The sequence below is a fragment of the Oncorhynchus masou genome, chromosome 30, assembly GCF_036934945.1.
Source record: "Oncorhynchus masou masou isolate Uvic2021 chromosome 30, UVic_Omas_1.1, whole genome shotgun sequence".
NCBI lineage: Eukaryota > Metazoa > Chordata > Actinopteri > Salmoniformes > Salmonidae > Oncorhynchus > Oncorhynchus masou.
This window is the reverse complement of record NC_088241.1, coordinates 29,780,594-29,806,959: the sequence shown is the minus strand read 5'-3', so window position 1 is coordinate 29,806,959 and position 26,366 is coordinate 29,780,594. Positions and strand designations below refer to the sequence as shown.

Genomic DNA, 26,366 nt, shown 5'->3' with positions numbered 1-26,366 from the left:
AATCATGTGGTAACCAAAAAAGGGTTAAACATGTGTCACGCCCTGACCGTAGATTGCTTTGTATGTTTCTATTTTTTAGTTTGGTCAGGGTGTGATGTGGGTGGGTATTCTATGTTTGTATTTCTATGTGATTGGCCTGGTATGGTTCCCAATCAGAGGCAGCTGTCAATCGTTGTCTCTGATTGAGAACCATAGTAGCCTGTTCCCACCTGGTGTTTGTGGGTAGTTGTTTTCTGTCTTTGTGTGTCTGCACCAGACAGAACTGTTTTGGTTGTTCTCGTTGTAGTTTTGTTAATCAGTGTTCAGTTCCATTAATAAAAGGATGAACACGTACCACACTGCACCTTGGTCCTCACCTTCTTCCACCAACAGCCATTACAACATGTTATATTTTAGATTCTTCAAAGTAGCAACCCTTTGTCTTGATGACAGCTTTGCACACACTTGGCATTCTCTCAACCAGCTTCATGAAGTAGTCATCTGGATTGCTTTTCCAACAGTCTTGAAGGAGTTTCCACATATGCTGAGCACATGTTGGCTGCTTTTCCTTCACTCTGCGGTCCAACTTATCCCAAAACATCTCAATTGCGTTGAGGTCGTGTGATTGTAGAGGCCAGGTCATCTGATGCAGCATTCTATCACTCTACCTGGTAAAATAGCCCTTACACAGCCTGGAGCTGTGCTTTGGGTTGAAAAACAAATGAAAGTCCCACTAAGTGCAAAACAGATGGCATGGCGTATTGCTGTAGAATGCTGTGGTAGCCATGCTTGTTAAGTGTGCCTTGAATTTTAAATAAAGCAACGCACTCCCACACCATCACACCTCCTCCTCCATGCTTCACAGTGGGAATCACACATGCAGAGATCATCCGTTCACCAACTCTGCATCTCACAAAGACATTGCGGTTGGAACCAAAAATTTCTTATTTGGACTCATCAGACCAAAGGACAGATTTCCACTTGTCTAATGTCCATTGCTCGTGTTTCTTGGCCCAAGCAAGTTTCTTCTTATTATTGGTGTCCTTTAGTAGTGATTTCTTTCAGCAATTTGACCACGAAGGCCTGATTCACACAGTCTCCTCTGAAGAGTTGATGTTGAGATGTGTCTGTTTCTTGAACTCTGAAGAATTTATTTGGGCTGCATTCTGAGGTGCAGTTAATTGCCGATTTCTGAGGCTGGTAACTCTAATGAACTTATCCTCTGCAGCAGAGGTAACTCTGGATCATCCTTTCCTGTGGTGGTCCACATGAGAGCAAGTTTAATCATAGCGCTTGCTGGTTTTAGCGACTGCATTTGAAAAACTTTCAAAGTTCTTGACATTTTCCAGATTGACTGACCTTCATGCCTTAACGTCTTACGGCTGAAATCCCGTTAACGGGATCGATATGACAACAACCAGTGAAAGTGCAGGGCGCTAAATTCAAACAACAGAAATCTCATAATTAGAATTCCTCAAACATACAAGTATTATACACCATTTTAACGATACACTTGTTGTTAATCGCACCACAGTGTCCAATTTCAAAAAGGCTTTACGACAAAAGTATACCATGCGATTATGTTAGGTCAGCACCTAGTCACAGAAAAACACAGCCATTTTTCAAGCCAAAGAGAGGAGTCACAAAAAGCAGAAATAGAGATAAAATTAATCACTAACCTCTGATGATCTTCATCAGATGACACTCATAGGACTTCATGTTACACAATACATGTATGTTTTGTTCAATAACGTTCATATTTATATCCAAAAATCTCAGTTTACGTTGGCGCGTTATGTTCAGTGATGTTTTGCTTCCAAAACATCCGGTGATTTTGCAGAGAGCCACATCAATTTACAGAAATACTCATCATAAATGTTGATGAAAATACAAGTGTTATACATGGAAATATATATATATATATATATATATATATATATATATATATATACTTCTCCTTAATGCACCCGCTGTGTCAGATTTCAAAAAAGCTTTTACGGGAAAAAGCACACCATGCAATAATCTGAGTACAGCGCTCAGAGACCAAAACAAGCCATACAGATACCCACCATGTGGTGGAGTCAACATAAGTCAGAAATAGCATTATAAATATTCACTTACCTTTGATTATCTTCATCAGAATGCACTCCCAGGAATCCCAGTTCCACAATAAATGTTTGTTTTGTTCGATAAAGTCCATAATTTATGTCCAAATACCTCCTTTTTGTTTATGCGTTTAGTTCACAAATCCAAATCCAAGGCGCAGGCCAGACGAAAAGTCCATATGAGTTATGTTATACTCACTGACATCATTCAAACAATTTTAGAAACTTCAGAATGTTTTTCATCCAAGTCTACTAATAATATGCATATCTTAGCTTCTGGGCCTGAGTAGCAGGCAGTTTACTCTGGGCACCTTATTCATCCAAGTTACTCAATACTGCCCCCAGCCATAAGAAGTTAAAGTAATGGTGGACTTTCATTTCTCTTTGCTTATTTGAGCTGTTCTTGCCATAATATGGACTTGGTCTTTTACTATAGAGGCTGTCTTCTGTATACCAACCCTACCTTGTCACAACACAACTGATTGGCTCAAACGCATTAATAAAGAAAGAAATTCCATAACTTAACTTTTAACAAGGCACGCCTGTTAATTGAAATGCATTCCAGGTGACTACCTCATGAAGCTGGTTGACTGGTACTGTGAGTGTAGGGTTAGTTGGTGGTGCAGTATTTTCCTTTCCTGCCTTTCTTTTTCATTGTTTAATCACAAAATGTAAGTGATTGACCACACACTACCGCACAGTAGGTGGCGGTATGCACAATCAAAATGTGCGAACGCCATGATAGCAAAGAAGAAGAAGTACACATAAGGCTTGCATTTAGTCCAAAAAGTGTATTCCTATGCTGGTTTTTTGCACATTACTTTAGTGCCTTGTTGCATACATGTGCATATTTTTTCATTTATTTTCACTCTGTTAAGTCAGTATTGTGGAGTCACTATAATGTTGTTTACCAGTTCTCAGTTTTCTCCCATCACAGCCATTGAAGTCAACAATAAAATCACCAATGGTCTCATGGTGAAGCTGTTTCCTTCCTGTCCTGCAGCTCAGATCAGAAGGACGACTGCATCTTTGATGTGTCTGGGTGGTTTAATACATCATCCACAGCATAATTATTAACGTCACCATGCATAAAGATATGTTCAATGTCTAATTTGTTATTCTTACCCATCAACAAATCACTGCCCTTCTTTATGAGGCTTTCGAAAAGCTCCTTTGTCTTTGTAGTTGAATCTTTGCTTGAAATTCAATACTTGATTGAGGGAACTTACAGATGTTGTATGTTTGGGGGACAGAGGAAGGGGTAGTTATTAAAAAATCATGCCAACCCCTATTATTTCATACAGAGTGAGTCTAAACAACGTATCTGATTTGTTAAGCCAAATATTACTTCTGAACTCATTTAGGCTTGCCTAAAGAAATGGGGGAATACTAATGAAATTACTATATGAGTTATTTAATTTGTAGAATTTGTAGAATTTTCTTTTCACTTTGACATTATCGAGTATTTTGTGTATATCAATGACAAAAAATGCAATTAAATCTATTTCAATCCCACTTTGTAACTCACATTTTTGTTTTTTGTTCAAGGGGGTGTAGACTTTCTATAAGCACTGTGTGTACACTGAGGGAAAAACATATTTGATCCCCTGCTGATTTTGTACGTTTTCCCACTGACAAAGAAATGATCAGTCTATAATTTTAATGGTAGGTTTATTTGAACAGTGAGAGAAAGAATAACAACAAAAAAGTCCAGAAAACGCATGTTAAAAATGTTATAAATTGATTTGCATTTTAATCAGGGAAATAGCATTGTACGAGATCTTCAGTTTCTTGGCAATTTCTCGCATGGAATAGTCTTCATTTCGCAGAACAAGACTAAACTGACAAGTTTAAGAAGGAAGTTATTTGTTTCTGGACATTTTTAGCCTGTTATCGAACCCACAAATGCTGATGCTCTAGATACTCAACTAATCTAAAGAAGGCCAGTTTTATTGCTTCTTTAATCAGGACCACAGTTTTCAGCTGTGCTAACATAATTGCAAAAGGGTTTTCTAATGATCAATTAGCCTTTTAAAATTATAAACTTGGATTAGCTAACACGTGCCATTGGAACACAGGAGTGATGGTTGCTGATAATGGTCCTCTGTACACCTATTTAGATATTGTAACGTTCTTTGTCGGGCGAAAGAGAGGAGGACCAAAATGCAGCGTGATGATTATCCATTTTAACAGAATACTTGATCAACGGGGAGAAAAAAACAATAAACCGACCAAATTGAACGAAGACGAAATAGTCCCGTAACGTGAACACTGGAAACAGGAACAATCACCCACACCCCACAATGACAAAACAGGCTACCTAAATATGGTTCCCAATCAGAGACAACGACTAACACCTGCCTCTGATTGAGAACCATATCAGGCCAAACACATCGAAACAGACAAACTAGACATACAACATAGACTGCCCACTCATATCACACCCGACCAACAAAATCATAGAAACAAACAACGCAAACTATGGTCAGGGCGTGACAAACGCTCATTTGCTGGGATGAATGCAGGAGCAGATTTCAGAAGCAGGACAAGACACCCTTTTTTTTGACTGATGACTGACATAAGGGCATGTATGTGATAGGCCTATATGATTATGATGGTCATAATGCTTCTTGACAGTATCATAAAGTGCATTTTCTTAGTCCAAGTGAAGTGGCACAGGATGGTCATAATGCTTAATGACAGTGTATTTTCTACAAGTTATTTAAAATATGATGAAAAAAAACATGACTGTAAAGAATTCATTACAACAACAACAAAGGACTTAAGAAACATATTTTCAAACAAAAGGAAACTTCTTGGCAGGGAAAAAATACATTTGAATAAATGTGGGTTTTGACACTTTTATGTAGGTGTCATAACCAAACATAAAATAATGCAATATATGTCACAACAGGTGTAAATATATGGGTCATGACAGTGTTATGACCATAATATGACAGGTTATGACAAGTTATGTTAGCTGTTATGACATATTATGACAGGGTTATGACTGTCATAACATGACATGAAGCTGGGTGTCAAGGAAAGTGTTACTTTACAATAGGCTAATTAGTATGAAAGAATTATGTTGTCATGCATGTGTTGTGCAGTTGAACATTCTGTCATTCTTTCCAAGAAAACCTATTTCTTATTTTTCAGATGTTGGGATGCTGCTTTGTAGTGTTGCTATACAAGAGCAAAAAGGTGTTGGCACATAATGTTTGCAAACCAATGTCAAATTAGTCCCTGAAACATCAAAATGTCTAGTCATTCTCTGGTGACTGGTCTGAATTTGACTGGAGCCTAGCTTATCTACTCTTATTGTGTAAATGTCATTACACTCCATAGTTTGGGTCTTGGGACCATAAATTATTTAATGTTATAGATTATTGAAAATAATCTGCCAGATCATTTGTTTGGCCTCTATCTGTGTCAGTGCATTTAGTTACGTTTTTGTGTCAAAGGGTCATTTTGTGAGAGGGAAGCCCGAACTGAAAGGAACCCCAGGCTCCATTTCCTTTGACCTTAGTGTTCAGCGATTGCAGATCTGTAAAACTCAGAAAGGTGTAAGCACTAATGCGTATGCTCCCCGAATGTTGTTATATTACCATATTGCTTGCACCTATCCTGTTTGTATATATCTGCAAACCCCAAGAGGTTAGGACCTTGGAGGTGGAGAAAAATAGTTTTCGGACGGGTCCACAGAGACACAGCTCGCACTGGAGGATGCAGTGTCCTGACATTACATCGCCGCATACATCATTCATCAGAGGCACATAGGGTGTTTCGCGCGGCAGGCATGGCGGCGCCCTTTGCGCATTTCGATGATGAGTGGCACGATTTTAAGGAATTTGAGCCGGTTTCAGAGCAGGGGACTCGGATGGACCGAGTAAACTTGGTTGTCGAGCAGGTGACAGACGTTCTGAAGGTTCTTCCAGAGCTCAACAGCAGCTTTTCGGGCGAAATGGGCAGCTTAAAGTCCATGGAAGATCTGGTGAACAATTTAGACGAGAAATTGACAATGTGTTTCCGAAATTTCAACACCAAAGCTGAGAACATTGCCCCTGTAAACATTATCGACGAGGACACAACACTGAGGAACGACGAGTGAGTAAGCTAAATGACTCGTGGCCAAAGTTAGTTCGTCCCTTGCAACATACTGTCACATTTCAATGTCTCGCTCTGCATAATTGCGTTCCACTCATACATGCAGTCACGTGTATTGATAGTTGATGCAAACTGCCAACATTCAACATTGTATTAGATAGGCGTATATCATATTTACACCTATTCGAGAATATTGCTATAGGCTTACAGTAAGGCTACATAAATTTCACTAGAAGTTTACGTTTATAAGTATGTTTTTCATGCATTATTGTTGCTATGCTTACTGCCAGTTATGCTGATGACTTGTCAATAAGCAACGTTATCAGTGGTCATGTGACTTCTCCGTCAAACTAGATTTTAGAACTCACATAATCTCTGTTGAAAACATGTCCGTGCATGGTGTCCCAAATATGCCTAACAAAGACATCCCACTAAACTCCAGATTAGAATGTTGACCCAAATACCCTTCCCTAGAGTTCAGAATAGGACAATTCACATTTATCCCCTCCTAAAAGATGAAAGATTTGGATAATGCCTTGGGTAGAGATAGTTGATCCCACTGTCTGTCTGTGGTTAATAAATAGTTAGCCTAATACCATGCTGTTTATAAATTATATATTAGTTATTAATGTCTCACCATTTCACTATTCATAATACTGTCTTAAAGCAGTGCGGCTGTAGCATTATCAACAGCCCAAACATATCGCACAGCTGGAGGATTAGTCTTCATTTTACTGCTTCCAATGTATGTTTTTGATCGAAAATGTACAGTATCATCTGGGTAAATCTTTTGTAAGATGTTTGTGACCTTGTGGCATCTGTCACTTGGTAACCAATATTTGGCTACATGCACAGTGCAGTGTCATTATCCCAAATATAACCACTGTTGACCATTATTAGAAGTTAGCTATCACTTCTCTACATGGGCTTTGGACCTAGAGACGGTGGTGTTCACTTTTATGTGTCTCTCATCTCATTTCCCACACAGGATCTGGAATGCTCTTTCAGATAATTATGGTAATGTCATGGCAGTAGACTGGAAACAGTCTAGAACCCGCACCCTCCATCTCCCCAGTCTAAACCTCGAAGACAAACCAGTGAGTCAAGATCTTGCTTCATAGAGGGCTCTCTCTTTGCCCCTTTCCTTCCATCTCCCCTCTCTCTTTCTCCCTATATCTCTACCACTCTCCCTCTCCCTGCCCTACCTTCCTGTCCAATCTGTTTATAGCTCCAATCTAAAATTCAGATTTCATTGTGCCAGGATTTAGTTTTGATTAAATCCCTTCCCCTGACCTGTCAGAGGGTGGATGATGCAACACTGGAGCTGTCCGACGATGAGGAGCTGAGGGAACAGATGGACATGCACACCATCATCGTCTCCTGCATCAATGACGAACCCCTCTTCACCGCAGAACAGGTAGGGCTACCCACCAATTTACCAACCTACCAACCCACAGCTCTGCCTGGAATAGACCAAGATTGACCTGCACTTTATCAAAGATGGAATACAGTGGAGCAGAGCTGGGTATGGGGCTTGTACCTGTTGCTTGAATGTGCTTCACATAGACAGATGACAGGTGGACTGAGCCGGTGTTTGTGTGTTAACCAGAGTTGGAGTCTATTCTATTGACATTTCCAGTCAATTCAATAATAAAATGTCATTCCAAGAAATGGAATAGCACTACATAGAGAAATTCTATGTCCAATGCAACAGACAGGAATAGAAATGGAATTGATCCCAAATGTGTGGTGTTACCGTGTGTATTGTAGGTTATTGAGGAGATAGAGGAGATGATGCAGGACTCTCCTGACCTGGAGGCAGAGCAGAACCACCCCTCTCAGTCAGACCTCTCCATGCTCTCTCTAGACATCCAGCGCTCCAGAACAAACCACAGCTATGAAGAGCGTGAGTATATCTCTGTCAGTTAGGTGTGTGTGTGTGCATGTGTGTGTGTGTGTGTGTGCAAATGGTGTGAGGGAGGGTTAGAAGGAGGTTGAAAGTGTGTTTGCATTCTTATGCTACATTTCTGTCTGTGTGTGGTTGTGTGTGTGTGTGTGTGTGTGTGTGCAGGAGAGAGGACCCTGTGTTTATCAGAGCTGAATGAGCGGCTAGAGGAGGTGGAGACAGCCATCAGACATTACAGTGAGGAGCTGATTCAACACCTGGCCCTCAGGGATGAACTGGACTTTGAAAAAGAGGTGAAGAACAGCTTCATCTCTATCCTGATAGATGTGCAGAACAGACAAAAGGAACACAAGGAACTACTGAAGAAAAAGAAAAAACTCAAGAGTGGTGCCGGGGCCCCGCAGGGCCGACCAGAGAGAACACAAGCACTAGGATCAGTGAGTGACACCATCCATGCTGTGCGTGCACACACACACACAAACACACACACAATGCCTGCTGATCCACTGTTTCATGGCATTGCTTACATTCAGAGTGGACAGAGTAACCTTTTAAAATATATTCAAACCTTATACAACTTATTTATTGCTTGTGCAGATGTCCCCCTTATTACTTTCTTGATACCTTATTACTTTGCTCTTTTTACAAACTAATTTACTGGTTTATTGTTTTGGCATTTTTGACCTTTTAAACCTTGCGTATGGTTCCTTCTCTCTTCACCTGCTTGTTTCCTGTTTGTGTGCCTCTTACTTCCCATTTCTCTGCATCACTTCCTTCCTCTCCAGCGCTTCAGCATGGAGGGCCTCTCCTCTGCCATTCAAAATGGCTTCTGGCAAACTTTTGGGAGTGGTGGCATTGAAAGACAGGTGCCTATATTTCTCTCTTTCTCTCTGTCTGTTGCCCTCTTCATTGGTGATGTGTGTGTTTTTGTTGGTCAACTAGATGGTAATTGTACATGAAGTACAATTGGTGGGACTTGCTTTAACTCTTTAAAATTATTTTTGTGTTAGTGGTAGAAGTTTTACTTTACTATTTAAAGCAAAGCAGTTGCATATAGTCAACGTTTATTGTCGTAAAATAATTACTTTGATAAACTACTATATCAACCGTATTAATTTGGATTGTAGGGAAGTTAGATCACAAAAATGTCTCAGCTACAGTTGCTTTGAAAACTTAACCTGTTGAATGTAGGGGGCAGTATTTTGATGTTTGGATGAAAAACGTACCCAAATGAAACTGCCTATTTCTCAGGCCCAGAATCTTGAATATGCATATAATTATCAGATTAGGATAGAAAACACTCTAAAGTTTCCAAAACTGTCAAAATATTGTCAGTGATTATAACAGAACTGATATTGCAGGTGAAAATCTGAGGAAAATCCAACAAGGAAGTGCTGTTTTTCCTGAAAGCTCTCTGTTCCATTGCCTGCCTTCACTCCATTTAAAGGGATATCAACCAGATTCCTTTTCCTATTGCTTCCCCATGGTGTGAACAGTCTTTAGACATCGTTTCAGGCTTTTATTTTGAAGAATTAGCAAGAAAGATCACATGGCGTCATTGTATTACTGGGTGCCAGCAGCGTTTTGCATGCGCAACAGCTTGGAGCAGACATTTTCTCTCTCTCTCCTATTGAAGAAGCTACAGTCCCGGTTGAAATATTATCGATTGTAAAAACAACCTGAGGATTGATTATAAAAAAACGTTTGACATGTTTCTACGAACTTTACGGATACTGTTTGTGTATGGATTGTTGTCGGGAGAAGGAGAAGAGGACCAAAGTGCAGCGTGGTACGTATTCATAATACTTTTAATGAAGATGATTTCCAGAACAAAAACAACAAACCGACAAACGAACAGTTCTGTAAGGTGCAACAGAAACACTAAACAGAAAATAACTCCCCACAAACACAGGTGGGAACAGGCTACCTAAGTATGGTTCTCAATCCGAGACAGCGATTGACAGCTGCCTCTGATTGGGAACCATACCAGGCCAAACACATAGAAATACAACACACAGAACAAAACAAAGACTGAAAAACATTGAATGCCCACCCCAACTCATGCCCTGACCAAACCAAAATAGAGGCCTAAAAAAGGAACTAAGGTCAGTACGTGACAATTTGGAAGTGACCGCTCGAGCCTGGTAGTGACCGCTCAAGCTTGTGGATTTCTGAACATAACGCGCCAATCAAATGGAGGTATTTTGGATATAAAAATAATCTTTATGGAACAAAAGGAACATTTATTGTGTAACTGGGAGTCTCGTGAGTGCAAACAACCGAAGATCATCAAAGGTAAGCGTTTCATTTTATTGCTTTTCTGACTTTCGTGACCAATCTACTTGGCGGCTAGCTGTTTGTAATGTTTTGTCTACTGAGAGAGATGTCCTTATATAAACGCTTGGTATGCTTTCACTGAAAAGCTTTTTTGAAATCAGACAAAGCTAAGCTAAGCTGTGTTTTGCTATATTGCACTTGTGATTTCATGAAAATAAAAAAAAATAGCCATTTAATTTGAATTTGGCGCTCTGCAATTCAGCGGATGTTGACAAATGATCCCGGTAACGGGATGCGGGCATCAAGAAGTTACAGAAGAAACACAGAACAAAGAATTATTTTGTTAGAAGATGGGAATAAAAAGCCGGATCATGTGGGCAACACTCTTAGGATAGCAAAGAAACTCTGAATCAATCATGCTGTGGGTTTCAGATAAATAGATGCACAATTTACATTCGAAGTGGGTGAGAAAAATAAATATTTAATCAATTTTGAATTCAGGCTGTAACACAACATAATGTGGAATAAGTCAAGGGGTATGAATACTTTCTGAAAGCAGTGTATTAAGGCTGACCCCAGTTAGTCGATTGTTTGGTTGATAGGCTGTTGGTCGACCGAGATTTATTTAGTCGAACAGTGGAAAATATACACTACATGACCAAAAGTATGTGGATACTTGCTCGTCGAACATCTCAATTCAAAAATCATGGGCATTAATATGGAGTTGGTCCCCACCTTTGCTGCTATAATAGCCTCCACACTTCTGGGAAGGCTTTCCACTAGGGCTGGGCGATATGGCCTAAAACTCATATCTTGATTTTCTCAAACTTATGGGAGATTCGCAATATATATCTCAATTAAAAAAAATATGTTTTCTCTAAATAAGCTTTGTTGTACAATTTAAAGGTAAAATACACTGTATTTTAATCAGTCAGCAATAATCTAATGAATTCAGAGCTTGTGAAATTATATCTAGGCTGAATATATGCCTTCAACAACCATAAGACCCACTAATAATTTAATTATTTTATCACAATAGTTGTACCTTCTTTTTTTTGTAATAATCACTGATATGGCTTTCCGGTCTGTCTATAAAAAAGCTATTTTTGTTTCAAATTTAACCAGAACTATGCATATTGCACATCAACTAATAATGTATCAGGCATTATAGAAAATGAACACCGGTCTCATAAACAATCTCTCAAGCACAAGCCCACGTGCTAGTAAGTAGCCAGCTAATATTTATATTTCAAGTTTAGCCAAATTGGATCTAGGTATAATTTCACAAGCTCTGAATTCAGCTGACAAGGCAAAACAGTTGAATTGTTACGAACACAACCTTCTGTCCGTCTCCAACTATTTGAACAGATGTTGAAATAAAGTGGCCTACCTTCTTTCTCAGAATGAGAACAAGTTGCCAATTCCTTATATAATTGTTTTATTCTTATTGCACATTTATAAAACAGACTAAACAGCTAGTATATCTATCTTTATTTGACAAAAATGCTGCTAGCGATACGTGGTACCGTAATGTGTGTGCTACCAACTGATCATTCATTTTCCAGAATGAATGTTCATTGGTACATCCATTTTAGTAGGCTGCTCTGCATGAAATTTGAGGAATTAAAATATAAACAGGGTATGGTTTGAAAGGTTACCTTCTCCTCTATTACAGTGAAATAATGTCTCCATGTGTTTCGGTGTCCATGTGACCGATTCTGTTGGACCAAACCTCAAATGCAAATAGCAAGTTGAAACCGTTTGTCAGAGAGGAAGAGGTGATCTCTCATCTTTGTTTTTGTGAGTTGTAGGGGGAGGGTCTTGGGAGAAAGAGGCGAAATGAGAGGTTTCACTCTCACTAAAATCTGTCCAAAATAAGGCCAATGCGTTTCTATGCGCTTATTTTGAACCTAAGCTTGTTGCCAGCCTTCCCTCCTTTCGAACAACGACACCTGTTGTTAGGGCGGAGACATGAGCATCTTGTCATTATATACAGATCTCTGGTGTAATGGGAAGGTGCACAGCACAGAAGGAGCGAACGAGACGAGACCAAAAAGACAACATGAGAACAAGCCGACATAAGTGCTCATGAAAACAAAAAATTACAAAATCCTTGATTCTGCGATACAGGCATTTGGAATATCGCGCAAAAACATTCATTCGATATATAGCCTAGCCCTATTTTCCACTAGATGTTGGAACATTGCTTCAGGGACTTGCTTCCATTCAGCCACAAGAGTATTAGTGAGGTCGGCACTGATGTTGGGGGATTAGGCCAGGCTCGCAGTCTGCATTCCAATTCATCCCAACGGTGTTCGATGGGGTTGAGGTCAGGGCTCTGTGCAGGCCAGTCAAGTTATTCCGAACCAATTTCAACCGACCATTTCTGTATGGACCTCGGTTTGTGCACGGGGTCATTGTCATGCTGAAACAGGAAAGGGCCATGACCAAACTGTTGCCACAAAGTTGGAAACACAGAATCATCTTGAATGTTATTGTATGCTGTAGCGTTAAGATTTCCCTTCACTGGAACTAAGGGGCCATGAAAAACAGCCCCAGACTATTATTCCTCTTCCACCGAACTTTACAGTTGGCACTATGCATTCAGGCAGGTGGCGTTCTCCTGGCATCAGTCAAACCCAGATTCGTCTGTCGGACTGCCAGATGGTGAAGCATGATTCATCACTCCAGAGAACGCAATTCCACTGACAGCGAGCTTTACACCATTCTAGCCAACGCTTGGCATTGTGCATGGGGATCTGAAGCTTGTGTGTGGCTGCTCGGCCATGGAAACCCATTCATGAAGCTCCCAACGAACAGTTCTGGTGCTGAAGTTGCTACCAGAGGCAGTTTGGAAGTCGGCAGTGAGTGTTGCAACCGAAGACAGAGGATTTTTTATGCGCTACACACTTCAGCACTTGGTTGAGCCGTTGTTGCTCCAGACGATTTTTACGCGCTACGTGCTTTAGCACTTGTGTGGCCTACCACTTTGCGGCTGAGCCATTGTTGCTCCTAGATGTTTCCACTTCACAATAAAAGCACTTACCGTTGACCTAGGCAGCTCTAGCAGGGCAGAAATTTGACGAACTGACTTGTTGGAAAGGTGGCATCCTATAACTGTGCCATGTTGAAAGTCACTGAGCTCTTCATTCTACTGCCAATGTTTGTCTATGGAGATTGCATGGTGGTGTGCTCGATTTTATACACCTGTCAGCAATGGGTGTGGCTGAAATAGCTAAATCCACTAATTTTAAGGGGTGTCCGCATACTTTTGGCCATGTAGAGTACATAAACAAATTATGGCACACAAGAAACCTGTCTGTTTCACGCCTGTCTGAGTAGACTAATCTATTGAGGAGGCCGCGGGGATGGCACAATTACTCTTTACTCCCATAATTTCTAATCTACAATGTTTGTTTGGCCTTGGTAATTTCTGTTAATGCACTCAATATATTATTATTTTACAATTTTACTGTTGTCATTGTTGGAGTGGACACGTTGTTTGCAGAGCGCACAACTTAGGCTGTGAGAAAAAAGTTATGGTTTATTTCATTCCATGTATGAGTTGTCAATTTATTAATTGTCTTTTGTTTTGAGCACTCCTGTCAATCTTGAGTAAGGGACACACAACTGATTACGCATATAGAAGAAGGACTAGTCTACTTGGTCTGCGAGCAAATGTAGGTCTACAATTGTGCCCATTTGAGGATCTAATACTATTTATGATTGTCTTATTTTTTTTATTATGATTGTCTTAACTCGCCATCACTGTGGAATTTCTGATAATAATTTTTCCTTCACATCAAGCAGCGAGTAGACAAAGTCTGTTTTTACATCCATTGAAAATTACAGTTGTTCCTCAACACAGCCTATTTGAAACATCTTTCCAGCTCGCTCCCTTTCGATTACAGCTCAGCATGAAAGGGGAAGAAATGTCATGCTCTGATCTGGTGGAAGCGTCATAAAATAGGTCTACCTGATTACTTCTTATCCCTTGTGCAAAATAGCCTGCAGCTGTGTCTGTCTGTCAAGAGTTCACTGGAGCTGGAAACTCCGAGGACCCAGAATATTTTATACAATGTTGCAAGTTTGCTAGCACGAGCTTCAGGCCAGACCAAGTTAATATAATAGCTGACACAATGCAAGTTCCTTGCAGACAGGTCATGCATAGCCAATGTGATTTAGATTATATTTATTTTTATCAGGATATTTTCTACCTGCAGGTTGCAATGTATTTATTTGTTGTCTTTGTGTAGGCTATTTTTACATATTGGCAATGAAAATAAAAGTTACTTTTAGATTTGTATAATTTTCATTTAGATATAATTTAGATTTACCACATAACATTCATTTTGAGATATGAAGACTTTATAAATTACATTAAAATAAAGTTCCACGTAAATGTGCATATAAAAATCATAACTGACATGTAAGATCAGTAGAAATGGTATGATAACTTGGCACTACAAATGGAAAAGGTTGCCGACCGCTGGTGTAGCCCATTACCGGCAAAGTCAGGAGCTTAACAGCAGAGACAGAATCTGAGAAAGCCAGCAACAACGGGAGGGGGAAGGTCAGGAACAGGTGTTTTTCTTCTGGGTAGGCTTCATTGATCTCTGGCTCTCTATTTAGTAATTAAAAAATATATATAAATATTATTTCACCTTTATTTAACCAGGTAAGCATTTACAATTGCGACCTGGCCAAGGTAAAGCAAAGCAGTTCGACACATACAACGACACAGAATTACACATGGAGTAAAACAAACATACAGTCAATAATACAGTAGAAACAAGTCTATATACGATGTGAGCAAATGAGGTGAGATAAGGGAGGTAAAGGCAAAAAAAAGGCCATGGTGGCAAAGTAAATACAATATAGCAAGTAAAACACTGGAATGGTAGATTTGCAGTGGAAGAATGTGCAAAGTAGAAATAAAAATAAGGGGGTGTAAAGGAGCTAAATAAATAAATAAATAAAATAAATATAGTAGGGAAAGAGGTAGTTGTTTGGGCTAAATTATAGGTGGGCTATGTACAGGTGCAGTAATCTGTGAGATGCTCTGACAGCTGGTGCTTAAAGCTAGTGATGGAGATAAATGTTTCCAGTTTCAGAGATTTCTGTAGTTCGTTCCAGTCATTGGCAGCAGAGAACTGTAAGGAGAGGTGGCCAAAGAAAGAATTGGTTTTGGGGGTGACCAGAGAGATGGGTGGGTGATGCTATGGTGACCAGCGAGCTGAGATAAGGGGGCACTTTACCTAGCAGGGTCTTGGAGATGACATGGAGCCAGTGGGTTTGGCGACGAGTATGAAGCGAGGGCCAGCCAACGAGAGCGTACAGGTTGCAATGGTGGGTAGTATATGGGGCTTTGGTGACAAAACGGATGGCACTGTGATAGACTGCATCCAATATGTTGAGTAGGGTATTGGAGGCTATTTTGTAAATGACATCGCCGAAGTCGAGGATTGGTAGGATGGTCAGTTTTACAAGGGTATGTTTGGCAGCATGAGTGAAGGATGCTTTGTTGCGAAATAGGAGTCCAATTCTAGATTTAAGTTTGGATTGGAGATGTTTGATGTGGGTCTGGAAGGAGAGTTTACAGTCTAACCAGACACCCACAGTGGGGCAAAAAAGTATTTAGCCAGCCACCAATTGTGCAAGTTCTCCCACTTAAAAAGATGAGAGAGGCCTGTAATTTTCATCATAGGTACACTTCAACTATGACAGACAAAATGGAGAAAAAAAAATCCAGAAAATCACATTGTAGAATTTTTTATGAATTTATTTGCAAATTATGGTGGAAAATAAGTATTTGGTCACCTACAAACAAGCAAGATTTCTGGCTCTCACAGACCTGTAACTTCTTCTTTAAGAGGCTCCTCTGTCCTCCACTCGTTACCTGTATTAATGGCACCTGTTTGAACTTGTTATCAGTATAAAAGAGACCTGTCCACAACCTCAAACAGTCACACTCCAAACTCCACTATGGCCAAGACCAAAGAGCTGTCAAAGGACACCAGAAACAAAATTGTAGACCTGCACCAGGCTGGGAAGACTGAATCTGCAATAGGTAAGCAGCTTGGTTTGAAGAAATCTACTGTGGGAACAATTATTAGGAAATGGAAGACATACAAGACCACTGATAATCTCCCTTGATCTGGGGCTCCACGCAAGATCTCACCCCGTGGGGTCAAAATGATCACAAGAACAGTGAGTAAAAATCCCAGAACAGAGCTGGGACCAAAATAACAAAGCCTACCATCAGTAACACACTACGCCGCCGGGGACTCAAATCCTGCAGTGCCTGACGTGTCCCCCTGCTTAAGCCAGTACATGTCCAGGCCTGTCTGAAGTTTGCTAGAGAGCATTTGGATGATCCAGAAGAAGAATGTCATATGGTCAGATGAAACCAAAATATAACTTTTTGGTAAAAACTCAACTCGTCGTGTTTGGAGGTCAAAGAATGCTGAGTTGCATCCAAAGAACACCATACCTACTGTGAAGCATGGGGGTGGAAACATCATGCTTTGGGGCTGTTTTTCTGCAAACGGACCAGGACGACTGAAAAACTCCTTCCATCAGCAAGGGCATTGAAATGAAACGTGGCTGGGTCTTTCAGCATGACAATGATCCCAAACACACCGCCCGGGCAACGGAGGACTGGCTTCGTAAGAAGCATTTCAAGGTCCTGGAGTGGCCTAGCCAGTCTCCAGATCTCAACCCCATAGAAAATCTTTGGAGGGAGTTGAAAGTCCGTGTTGCCCAGCAACAGCCACAAAACGTTTGACCTCTGTCATTGCCAACAAAGGGTATATAACAAAGTATTGAGATAAACTTTTGTTTTTGACCAAATACTTATTTTCCACCATAATTTGCAAATAAATTCATTAAAAATCCTACAATGTGATTTTCTGGATTTTTCTTTTTCTGTCATTGTAGTTGTCCACGTACTCTAAGTCAGAGCCGTCCAGAATAGTGATGTTAGACAGGCAGGTGCAGGCAGCGATCGGTTGAAGAGCATGCATTTAGTTTTACTCTTATTTAAGAGCAATTGGAGGCCACGGAAGGAGAGTTGTATGGCATTGAAGCTTGCCTGGAGGGTTGTTAAACACAGTGAGCATGTGGTGATTGACAGTCAAAAGCCTTGGCCAGATCAATGAATATGGCTGCACAGTAATGTTTCTTATCGATGGCGGTTAAGATATCGTTTAGGACCTTGAGCGTGGCTGAGGTGCACCCATGACCAGCTCTGAAACCAGATTGCATAGCAGAGAGGGTATGGTGAGATTCAAAATGGTCGGTAATCTGTTTGTTGACTTGGCTTTCAAAGACCTTAGAAAGGCAGGGTAGGATAGATCGAGGTCTGTAGCGGTTTGGGTCAAGAGTGTGTCCCCCTTTGAAGAGGGGGATGACCGCAGCTGCTTTCCAATCTTTGGGAATCTCAGACGACATGAAAGAGAGGTTGAACAGGCTAGTAACAAGGGGGGCAACAATTTCGGCAGATAATTTTAGAAAGAAAGGGATGAGAGAAAGCCCGGCTGATTTGTAGGGGTCCAGATTTTGCAGCTCTTTCAGAACATCAGCTGACTGGATTTGGGAGAAGGAGAAATGGGGAAGGCTTGGGCAAGTTGCTATGGGGGGTGCAGTGTTGTTGACCGGGGTAGGGGTAGCCAGGTGGAAAGCATGGCCAGCCGTAGAAAAATGCTTATTGAAATTCTCAATTATAGTGGATTTATCAGTGGTGACAGTGTTTTCTATCTTCAATGCAGTGGGCAGCTGGGAGGAGGTGTTCTTATTCTCCATGGACTTTACAGTGTCCCTGAACTTTTTTGAGTTAGTGTTGCAGGAAGCAAATTTCTGCTTGAAAAAGCGAGCCTTGGCTTTTCTAACTGCGTGTATATAATGGTTTCTAGCTTCCCTGAAAAGCTGCATATCACAGGGGCTGTTCGATGCTAATGCAGAACGCCATAGGATGTTTTTGTGTTGGTTAAGGGCAGTCAGGTCTGGGGAGAACCAAGGGCTATATCTGTTCCTGGTTCAAAATTTCTTGAATGGGGCATGCTTATTTAAGATGGTTAGGAAGGCATTTAAAAAAAAATAACCAGGCATCCTCTACTGACGGGATGAGATCAATATCCTTCCAGGAAACCCTGGCCAGGTCGATTAGAATAGCCTGCTCGCTGAAGTGTTTCAGGGAGAGTTTGACAGTGATGAGTGGAGGTCGTTTGACCGCTGACCCATTACGGATGCAGGCAATGAGGCAGTGATCGCTGAGATCTTGGTTGAAGACAGCAGAGGTGTATTTAGAGGGCAAGTTGGTTAGGATGATATCTATGAGGGTGCCCGTGTTTACGGCTTTGGGGAGGTACCTGGTAGGTTCATTGATAATTTGTGTGAGATTGAGGGCATCAAGCTTAGATTGTAGGATGGCTGGGGTGTTAAGCATGTTCCAGTTTCGGTCGCCTAGCAGCACGAGCTCTGAAGATAGATGGGGGGCAATCAGTTCACATATGGTGTTCAGAGCACAGCTAGAGGCAGAGGGGGTCTATAGCAGGCGGCAACGGTGAGAGACTTGTTTTTACAGAGGTGGATTTTTAAAAGTTCAAATTGTTTGGGTACAGACCTGGATAGTAGGACAGAACTCTGCAGGCTATCTTTGCAGTAGATTGCAACACTGCCCCCTTTGGCAGTTCTATCTTGTCTGAAAATGTTGTAGTTTGGGATGAACATTTCTGAATTTTTGGTGGTCTTCCTAAGCCAGGATTCAGACACAGCTAGAACATCCGGGTTGGCAGAGTGTGCCAAATCAGTGAATAAAACAAACTTAGGGAGGAGGCTTCTAATGTTAACATGCATGAAACCAAGGTTATTATGGTTACAGGGTATCGCCTTGTGCCCTTATCCCCTTTGTGCATGTGCATAACTATAGATAAATCCCACAGGAGAGTTTGAGTGATGAAAGTTGAATAGAGGGTCTCAAAATCTCTGAGCAAGAAACACTTGGATGAACATAAAGAAATGAATGTTAGGCTCTTTTCTGGCAATTGTGCTGTTATTATGTGCCAGATGTTAAGACTACGAACCGCCATTGACTTGTCATTTCAATAGGCATAGGCTTCAAACTAAATTCAGGGTTTTTGATTCTAATTCAATTTTACGCTAGTTTGCTCAGATAAAGGCAGGTAGCCTATAGCCCCGTATAGGCCTTACATCTAATTTCAGATAGTCTACAGTATTCTAGACAAGATGTAGGCAAGATGTAAACTTGCTTCATTCAAATTAAGACTAATTTATTCAACATGAATAGCAAGGCAATTTTGCAAATATAAGTTCTTCTTTCCCCAATAGTCTGCTGGAATAGGCTACAGAGAATGGGGTCATAATTTCAATCACTGAATTAAATATGAATAATATATATATATGAACTTAATATGCTTGTCAACAACAGCCAGTTTATTTTTCTGAATGTGATTCACCTGTAGCCTAATATGACTACTGTTCATAATAACACACGGCTACAACAACAAAGTTATAGGCTATTTATTAAATTGGTTTTCCAGCCCCAGATAGGCTACACAGGTTGCACAAATTGATTTGTAAGGACTCCAGTGATATCGTCATTTCAACATATTTATTGTATAAAATGGTAGCCTACAATGGCATATATATTACTAGGTTTACTTGATGGCCAAAATAAGCAAATGTATAATTCTCCACATTTAGCCTAAAGTCAGTTTCATTGAGGACTTTTCCCCATAAAAAGAACCAGGTGAGGAAGTTCCATAACTTCCATTTAATATGTCCACTCGGGCAGCCCCCGGTACCCATGAACTGAGCATGTATAAAGCACTTAAGCAGTCAACTTTAGAATGCAGTTTAAACCAAGCGGATTCATGTAATGCGTTCTAGTGCGCCTAAAAAGTCCTTTTCCAGTGCCTGGTCTCTATTATTTTTTGATATGCATCAGTTCTAGAGTATGAACATATTTTATGGAAAAAGGTGGCTCCACAATGACAATCTAAATAGCCTACCAACAACTGGTAAAAAGTTGTCACAACGTGCACGCGTGCTGCTCTTGTTCCTCTCGCTCACCTGGCTCAGCCAATAACTGTAGTGCTCTCTCAACACACACACCACTCCTGATCTCTCAATCACTCAGCAACAGCATGACTCACTGCCTACAGTCAGGAGCAGGTCACAGTGAAATATATATGTTTTAAATTGCTCAAACTCCGAGGACAAACCTTCCAGGATGTTTGTTTTTGAGGTTACTCACTTTTCAATGGGGTTTCATTGGGAATCTAGAATTCTAAGGCAGTTGCTTGCAGTTACTATTGCTTCCACTGGATGTCAACAGTCTTTAGAAATTGGTTGATGTTTTTCCTTTGTGTAATGAAGAAATAGGGCTGTCCAGAACAAGGGTTGAGTGAAGTGTACTGTTTGATAGACCTGAAAAGCACGCTCCACTTTGTTTTCCTCCGGTATTGAACGCAGTTTATCCCGTCTTAAATGTTATTGATTATTTACGTTAAAAAATACCTAAAGTTGTGTTAGGAAAGTTGTTTGAAATGTTTGGACAAAGATTACAGGTAATTTATGAGATATTTTGTAGTCAGGTTGCGTGAGTTGGAACCGGTGTTTTTCTGGATCAAATGCGACAAATAAATGGACATTTTGGATATATAACGATGGAATTAATCGAACAAAATTACCATTTGTGATGTTTATGGAACATATTGGAGTGCCAACAGAAGAAGCTCGTCAAAGGTAAGGCATGGATTATATCTTTATTTCTGAGTTCGGTGTCGTGCCTGGCGGGTTGAATTATGATTGACTTTGTTTGATGGGGTGCTGTCCTCAGATAATAGCATGGTTTGCTTTCGCCGTAAAGCCTTTTTGAAATCTGACACGTTGGCTTGATTAACAACAAGTGTAGCTTTAATTTGGTGCATTTGCATGTGTGATTTCACGAAGGTTTAATATTTATATATATTTAATTTGAATTTGGTGCTCTGCCATTTCACCGGATGTTGTCAAATCAATCCCACTAAAGGGATTTGATCCATAAGAAGTTCATGCTAACAAACATTTATGCTTTGAAACTAATAAATAAATACCGCACTCTGACCCAGAAAAGTTACTTGCTAGATTCATGATAGCAAGGAAAGTGAATTTCCAAACGTGTTTCAGTTTTAATGGAATATGCAGCTGTTGTTGGTAAGTAATGAACCTGCTAGCTTCTGACATGACTAACAGCATCTATAAAGAGAGCAGTTGATTGGTTACTAAAACAGCTCTATCGATTGATTGGTAGAAGCTATTCTTAATCCGTTGCCAGATTTGAATAGCAGAGAAGTAGACGAAGATGTCATACCCATAACTTTTTGCCTAAATTTCAGTTGTTTATAAAAAGTTGTTGTTGTTGATGCTGTGACTAAAATAGCTGTTACTTTGTATCAGAATAAAATATTTTTGTTTTGCATTCAGATTTGAAAAGCAGAGAAGTAGATGAAGATTTCATATGCTCATTGTGTAATAGTTGTTGACTAACTGGTTAAAACTGGTTAAAAAGTTGCATTGTTTCATTTACAGTGAATGGAATGTTGGAATTGATGATGTCACAAAGGGGCCTTTAGAATGTTGAGGAAATTGCCATGAAAGTGGATGGAGGACAAAAAGGACAAAAAAAATGTACAACTTAAAAAGTATAAAATGTAATTTAAAAAAAGTATTAAATATATATATATTTTTAAAAGTTGTATGTAAACACACTGGTTCTGACCAGTATGTGCTAAATAATAATAATCAAATGTCAGAAATATGACGAAAATTTAAAGTCTGGACTTTTGCTTCGCAAGTCCCACCTAAAAATGCTGATTCACCCAGCGTCACATTTCCATAAACTGAACATGAATTACTCGCTGTCTCACCTCTCTGCTGTATTTAAGTAGTCTTAATAAACATCACCAATTGCCTTTCTACATTGGAGCAGCAATTGAACAATTGTTTTTAGCATGTACAGTGCCAAGTGAAAGTCTTCACACCCCTTGCACAGTTTTCATATTTTTCTGCCTTAAAATTACATGTAAAAAGGGATTAAATTAGATTTTTTTTCCCGGACCAATCTACACAACCTACTACACAATTTCAATGTAAAGGAAAATTATAGAAAATGTTCTATATTAAATAGAACAGAAAACAAAGATGCCTTGAATTGAATATGTCTTCACACACCATAGTTAATACTTGGTGGAAGAACTTTAGGCAGCCATTACAGCTGTGAGAGGAACATTTGTGTTAAGTTGGTAGGATCTCATTCAAAATGATTCACAGCTGTAATACCTGCCGATGGTGGTTCCACCAAGTATTAACTCTGGGGTGTGAAGACATGTGCAATCAAGACTTGTTTTTTAATTTGTATTGATTTGGAAAATGTTCTATAATTCTTCTTTCACTTTCAAAATGTGGGATAGGTTGTGTAGATCAGTAGGAAAACAATATAATGTGTAATTGAATTTTAAGGCAGAAAAATGGGAAAATGTACAAGGGGTGTTTACACTTTCACTAGGCACTGTACTTATTCTCTCTCTTTTTCTCTATTGTTTCTACCCCATGGTCTCTCTTAGTATCTGACTACAGTCATTCCATATGAGAAGAAAGGAGGCCCTCCATCGGTGGAAGATCTTCAGATCCTTACCCAAAGTAAGTGGCACCTTAGTAAGTGGCACCTGTAAGGTGCAGAGCATTTATCTCCCACCCATCACATGAATCTTAAATAAATAAAAAACATTTTTGCTACTTGAAGTACAGGGTATAGTTGTTTATCTAGTGTTATAGATGGTTGACATACCCTGGTCAAATACATTCCTGGAATAAATACATTTTTCTGTTTGGTTTGTGTTTCTGTTGCAGTCCTGCAAGCTATGAGAGACGACAGTGACAAGGTGCCCAGCCTTCTGACAGACTACATTCTCAAAGGTGAATACACTCAGCCTCTCTATATGTACATTTTAACATGGGTAGGCTATACTGTTGTCTCTGCGTTTTTGTATAGTTGTTGTCTCTCAATTTTTGTAGAATTCAAGAACATAACGTTTATTGATAACTCATGATTTTCACATTAGGCTATTTTAAACTAGGCTGTTCTACTATTTAAGTTGTTGTGCCTTTTATTTTGTGTGTGTGGTACAGGGCAATTTACAGTTGAGTGATCTCCTTTTTCCTTCATTCATTTCTTTAAAAAAAAATCTCTCCATTCTCAATTTTCTGTTCAATGTCTCGCTGCATTGTACTTGCTAGCTCTGGTGTGAGAGCCATGGACAGAGAGGTTTGTGGCACACATTCAGACACTGTACTGTGTGGTGTTGTTCACTCATTGCGTGAGAGCACCCCTAGTGGCCACTGAGCTTTAGTGTAATGTAACCGTACCCTGCCGTTGTGTCCTGTCACTGTCCTGCCCCACCCCCCACTGTCACACTGCTGCTGTTTAGGGTATGGTAGACCCCATTGCTGCTCCCGTTGGTGTCACAAAGTTATCCCTGACCCACGACCTTGCTTTGCCTAACCCTTCACATCCTCAAGTGATCCTAAATGGACCTTACGGGTCCTACTAAAACGCTCCCTGGGAATCACTACTTTTACAACCATTGGAACCGGTTTCTCCCTCTGGGCTCACTGAATACTAAATGGCTGTATTGGCATATTGTGTATTGTTGCCGTATCTGTTTCAAGTGTGTTTGGATTGCTTGTGACTGTTTTCCTGATCAAACCTAGATACAGGTACTTGGTTATTTTATTTCTCCTGTTTTATTATTTAATTCCTTTTTCTCCACCCAAGGCTGTTCTATTTCTTACTTTATATTTTCCCGTAGTAGCCTAACTGGCATTCACACCTAGTCTCAGCCATACTCATTAATATGTGTTTTTTCCACAGTGCTTTGCCCAACATAGACTGGAAGGACAATAACTGACATTTTGGAAACAAGGTGAGGGATCTGGTTTCAATGTCAACAAGCAAAATGAAGAGGACTTGCTCAGTGTATAAAAAATAAAAACATAAGAACGCTTAATTTATTCTTAATGATGCATGGTATTTTATCAGTTGCTCCTTTTTGTTTAATACCCATAGATGTTTTATAGCTCATTCAGTTTTATTTTCTCCGTGTTGAGCATGGTGATTTCACAAACCTTGTGTATTTGACTACTTCAAGTATTTTTTTAAAATGGTTTTTACTTTATGTACAGTGTACAATTCAGTACTCAAAGTCATAAGAAAGATACTCATACATTCTAGTGTAGCATCTACTGTATGTGGCTGATTTCAACAGCCTTTTGGACGAAAGGGAGCCTTACATTTTTGGCCCTGAAGTAAGATTGAAGCTACTCATATCCAAAGGTTTGTGTCTTAATTGGATTCACCTAATCTGAAGGTCTCAGAAACGACTGAGCTGCACTCCACAGCACTTGTAATATCAGGGATATGAAACATTTTAGATTAGTTTTTAAAGTGCTTAAATACATTTGAGTATTAAAATAAACCTTGAACTAAATACTAACATTTTTCTACACAACTCAGTCCACCATTTGGCCTCCCTAAAAGCACTGCACATGTATTTTTTAGTCATAGCTAAATACTGTAGTAGTACCATTTTTGTCATACTTAGAAGGAATTGCAAAGGTAATGTGAACAGAACTGTAATTAATTACCGAGCACTGATGTGACTACTAGCTATGCATGTGAGTAAATAATTGCTCACTGAAGCCCTGAATCAGAGGCACCATGCAGCCCAGACCTGGCCAGTTTGTGAAGGCTGTGCACACAAGCTGGGCATTATTATAATTCTATACACAATAAATTAAGATGCCTTTGTATTTGCCAGAATTTTTTGTACATTGACTTATTTTTGACAAAATGTTATTATACTAAGCTACTTATCTGCTAAACTATTCATTTACTTTGCAAATATTTTATTTCAAATAAATGTATAAAGTCAATGATAAACCCAATTTAATCTGGTTTTGTTTCATTACTGAGTCAACTCCCTTTTTTAAAATCTTTGCTCATACAGCATACTCCAGCTACTCGTCAATGACAATGATATGGAACAACATAGAAAACGTATTTAGTTATGCAAACTCAACCTTGCTTTTAGCCAATACCCCCAGCCAGTACTTTTAATATTGTAACAGGGATCCATGCTCTTTCAATGCCACTGTAGTCTAATCCTCATTGGAACATGGGAAATCATAAAGCTAGTGTTATATGGAACACAAAACATTGACAGTTAACACATTTTTCAAACTCCAACTAGGAGAAAACATTGGAAAGAGGAACAACAAATGGTTTGTGCAAATGTGAGAGAGATGGCTCCTTCGGTAACAGTGTCTTTCACCTCAGCAGTAGGCATCTTGATACTTGAGGATAAGAGTAACTCACACGTGCATATAATACACGTGAAATACAAAAACACTCCAAAACACACTGTTGTTTCATTATCAGCTGGCCATGTGTCAGCCAAACCATGTCCAGCTAGCTGACAGGAACCAGATGAAATAAATAAATGAAAGGGTATTTTGGCAGCTAGGCCAAGCTTGTAGGTACCTACCGATGGGAACATGATTGCAGGATGAGTGGGATGATATATGCCAAATTAGGCCATGTGACAACCAAACCAACACATGGCACCCCATGAAGAACTTAATGATACCACAAGAATATCACTATTGTTTGGAATGAGAATGAAACACAAAGATCTAGAGATAGAGATGTCTAGAGATAATATCATATTATTCATATTTCACATTCATATTATATCGAAATGGAGTTACATTTCAAGATAGGAAACTGATATGGATATCTAAGATGATCAAATTTTCATCATGGTAAACTGAGATAAACTCATTCACTATTGCTAAATGGAGCATATGAATGGAGACATGTCATGACAGAATATCTCATGTTTAATAGAGGCCTCATCTGCAAAAAACATGAA

The 26,366-nt window shown here is 39.7% G+C and overlaps 1 protein-coding gene across 3 annotated transcripts; it reads left to right on the top strand.

The window, feature by feature from the left end:
- Window positions 1–5,811: 5,811 nt before the first annotated feature.
- LOC135523140 (fasciculation and elongation protein zeta-2-like) lies at window positions 5,812–25,346 on the top strand. Of its 3 annotated transcripts, XM_064949863.1 has the most exons (9): window positions 5,812–6,191; window positions 7,180–7,288; window positions 7,492–7,608; window positions 7,962–8,097; window positions 8,263–8,534; window positions 8,883–8,963; window positions 23,001–23,076; window positions 23,287–23,352; window positions 24,308–25,346. In XM_064949863.1, exons 1-9 carry the CDS (start codon window positions 5,884–5,886, stop codon window positions 24,322–24,324), a joined length of 1,182 nt encoding a protein of 393 aa, XP_064805935.1. In that variant the 5' UTR covers window positions 5,812–5,883; the 3' UTR covers window positions 24,325–25,346. The 3 variants fall into 3 exon arrangements, with proteins under 3 accessions (XP_064805935.1, XP_064805937.1, XP_064805936.1); XM_064949865.1 differs by lacking the exon at window positions 8,883–8,963; XM_064949864.1 differs by lacking the exon at window positions 8,883–8,963 and having other exon boundaries at window positions 8,263–8,555.
- The last annotated feature ends 1,020 nt before the right edge of the window (window positions 25,347–26,366 follow it).

Excerpts from the sequence above, each read along its gene's own strand:
- LOC135523140 (XM_064949863.1), top strand. The coding sequence starts at position 5,884 with ATGGCGGCGCCCTTTGCGCATTTCGATGATGAGTGGCACGATTTTAAG. Across the intron at positions 6,192-7,179 it reads ACAACACTGAGGAACGACGA|GATCTGGAATGCTCTTTCAG; the intron begins GTGAGTAAGCTA and ends TTTCCCACACAG. Across the intron at positions 8,535-8,882 it reads GAACACAAGCACTAGGATCA|CGCTTCAGCATGGAGGGCCT; the intron begins GTGAGTGACACC and ends CTTCCTCTCCAG.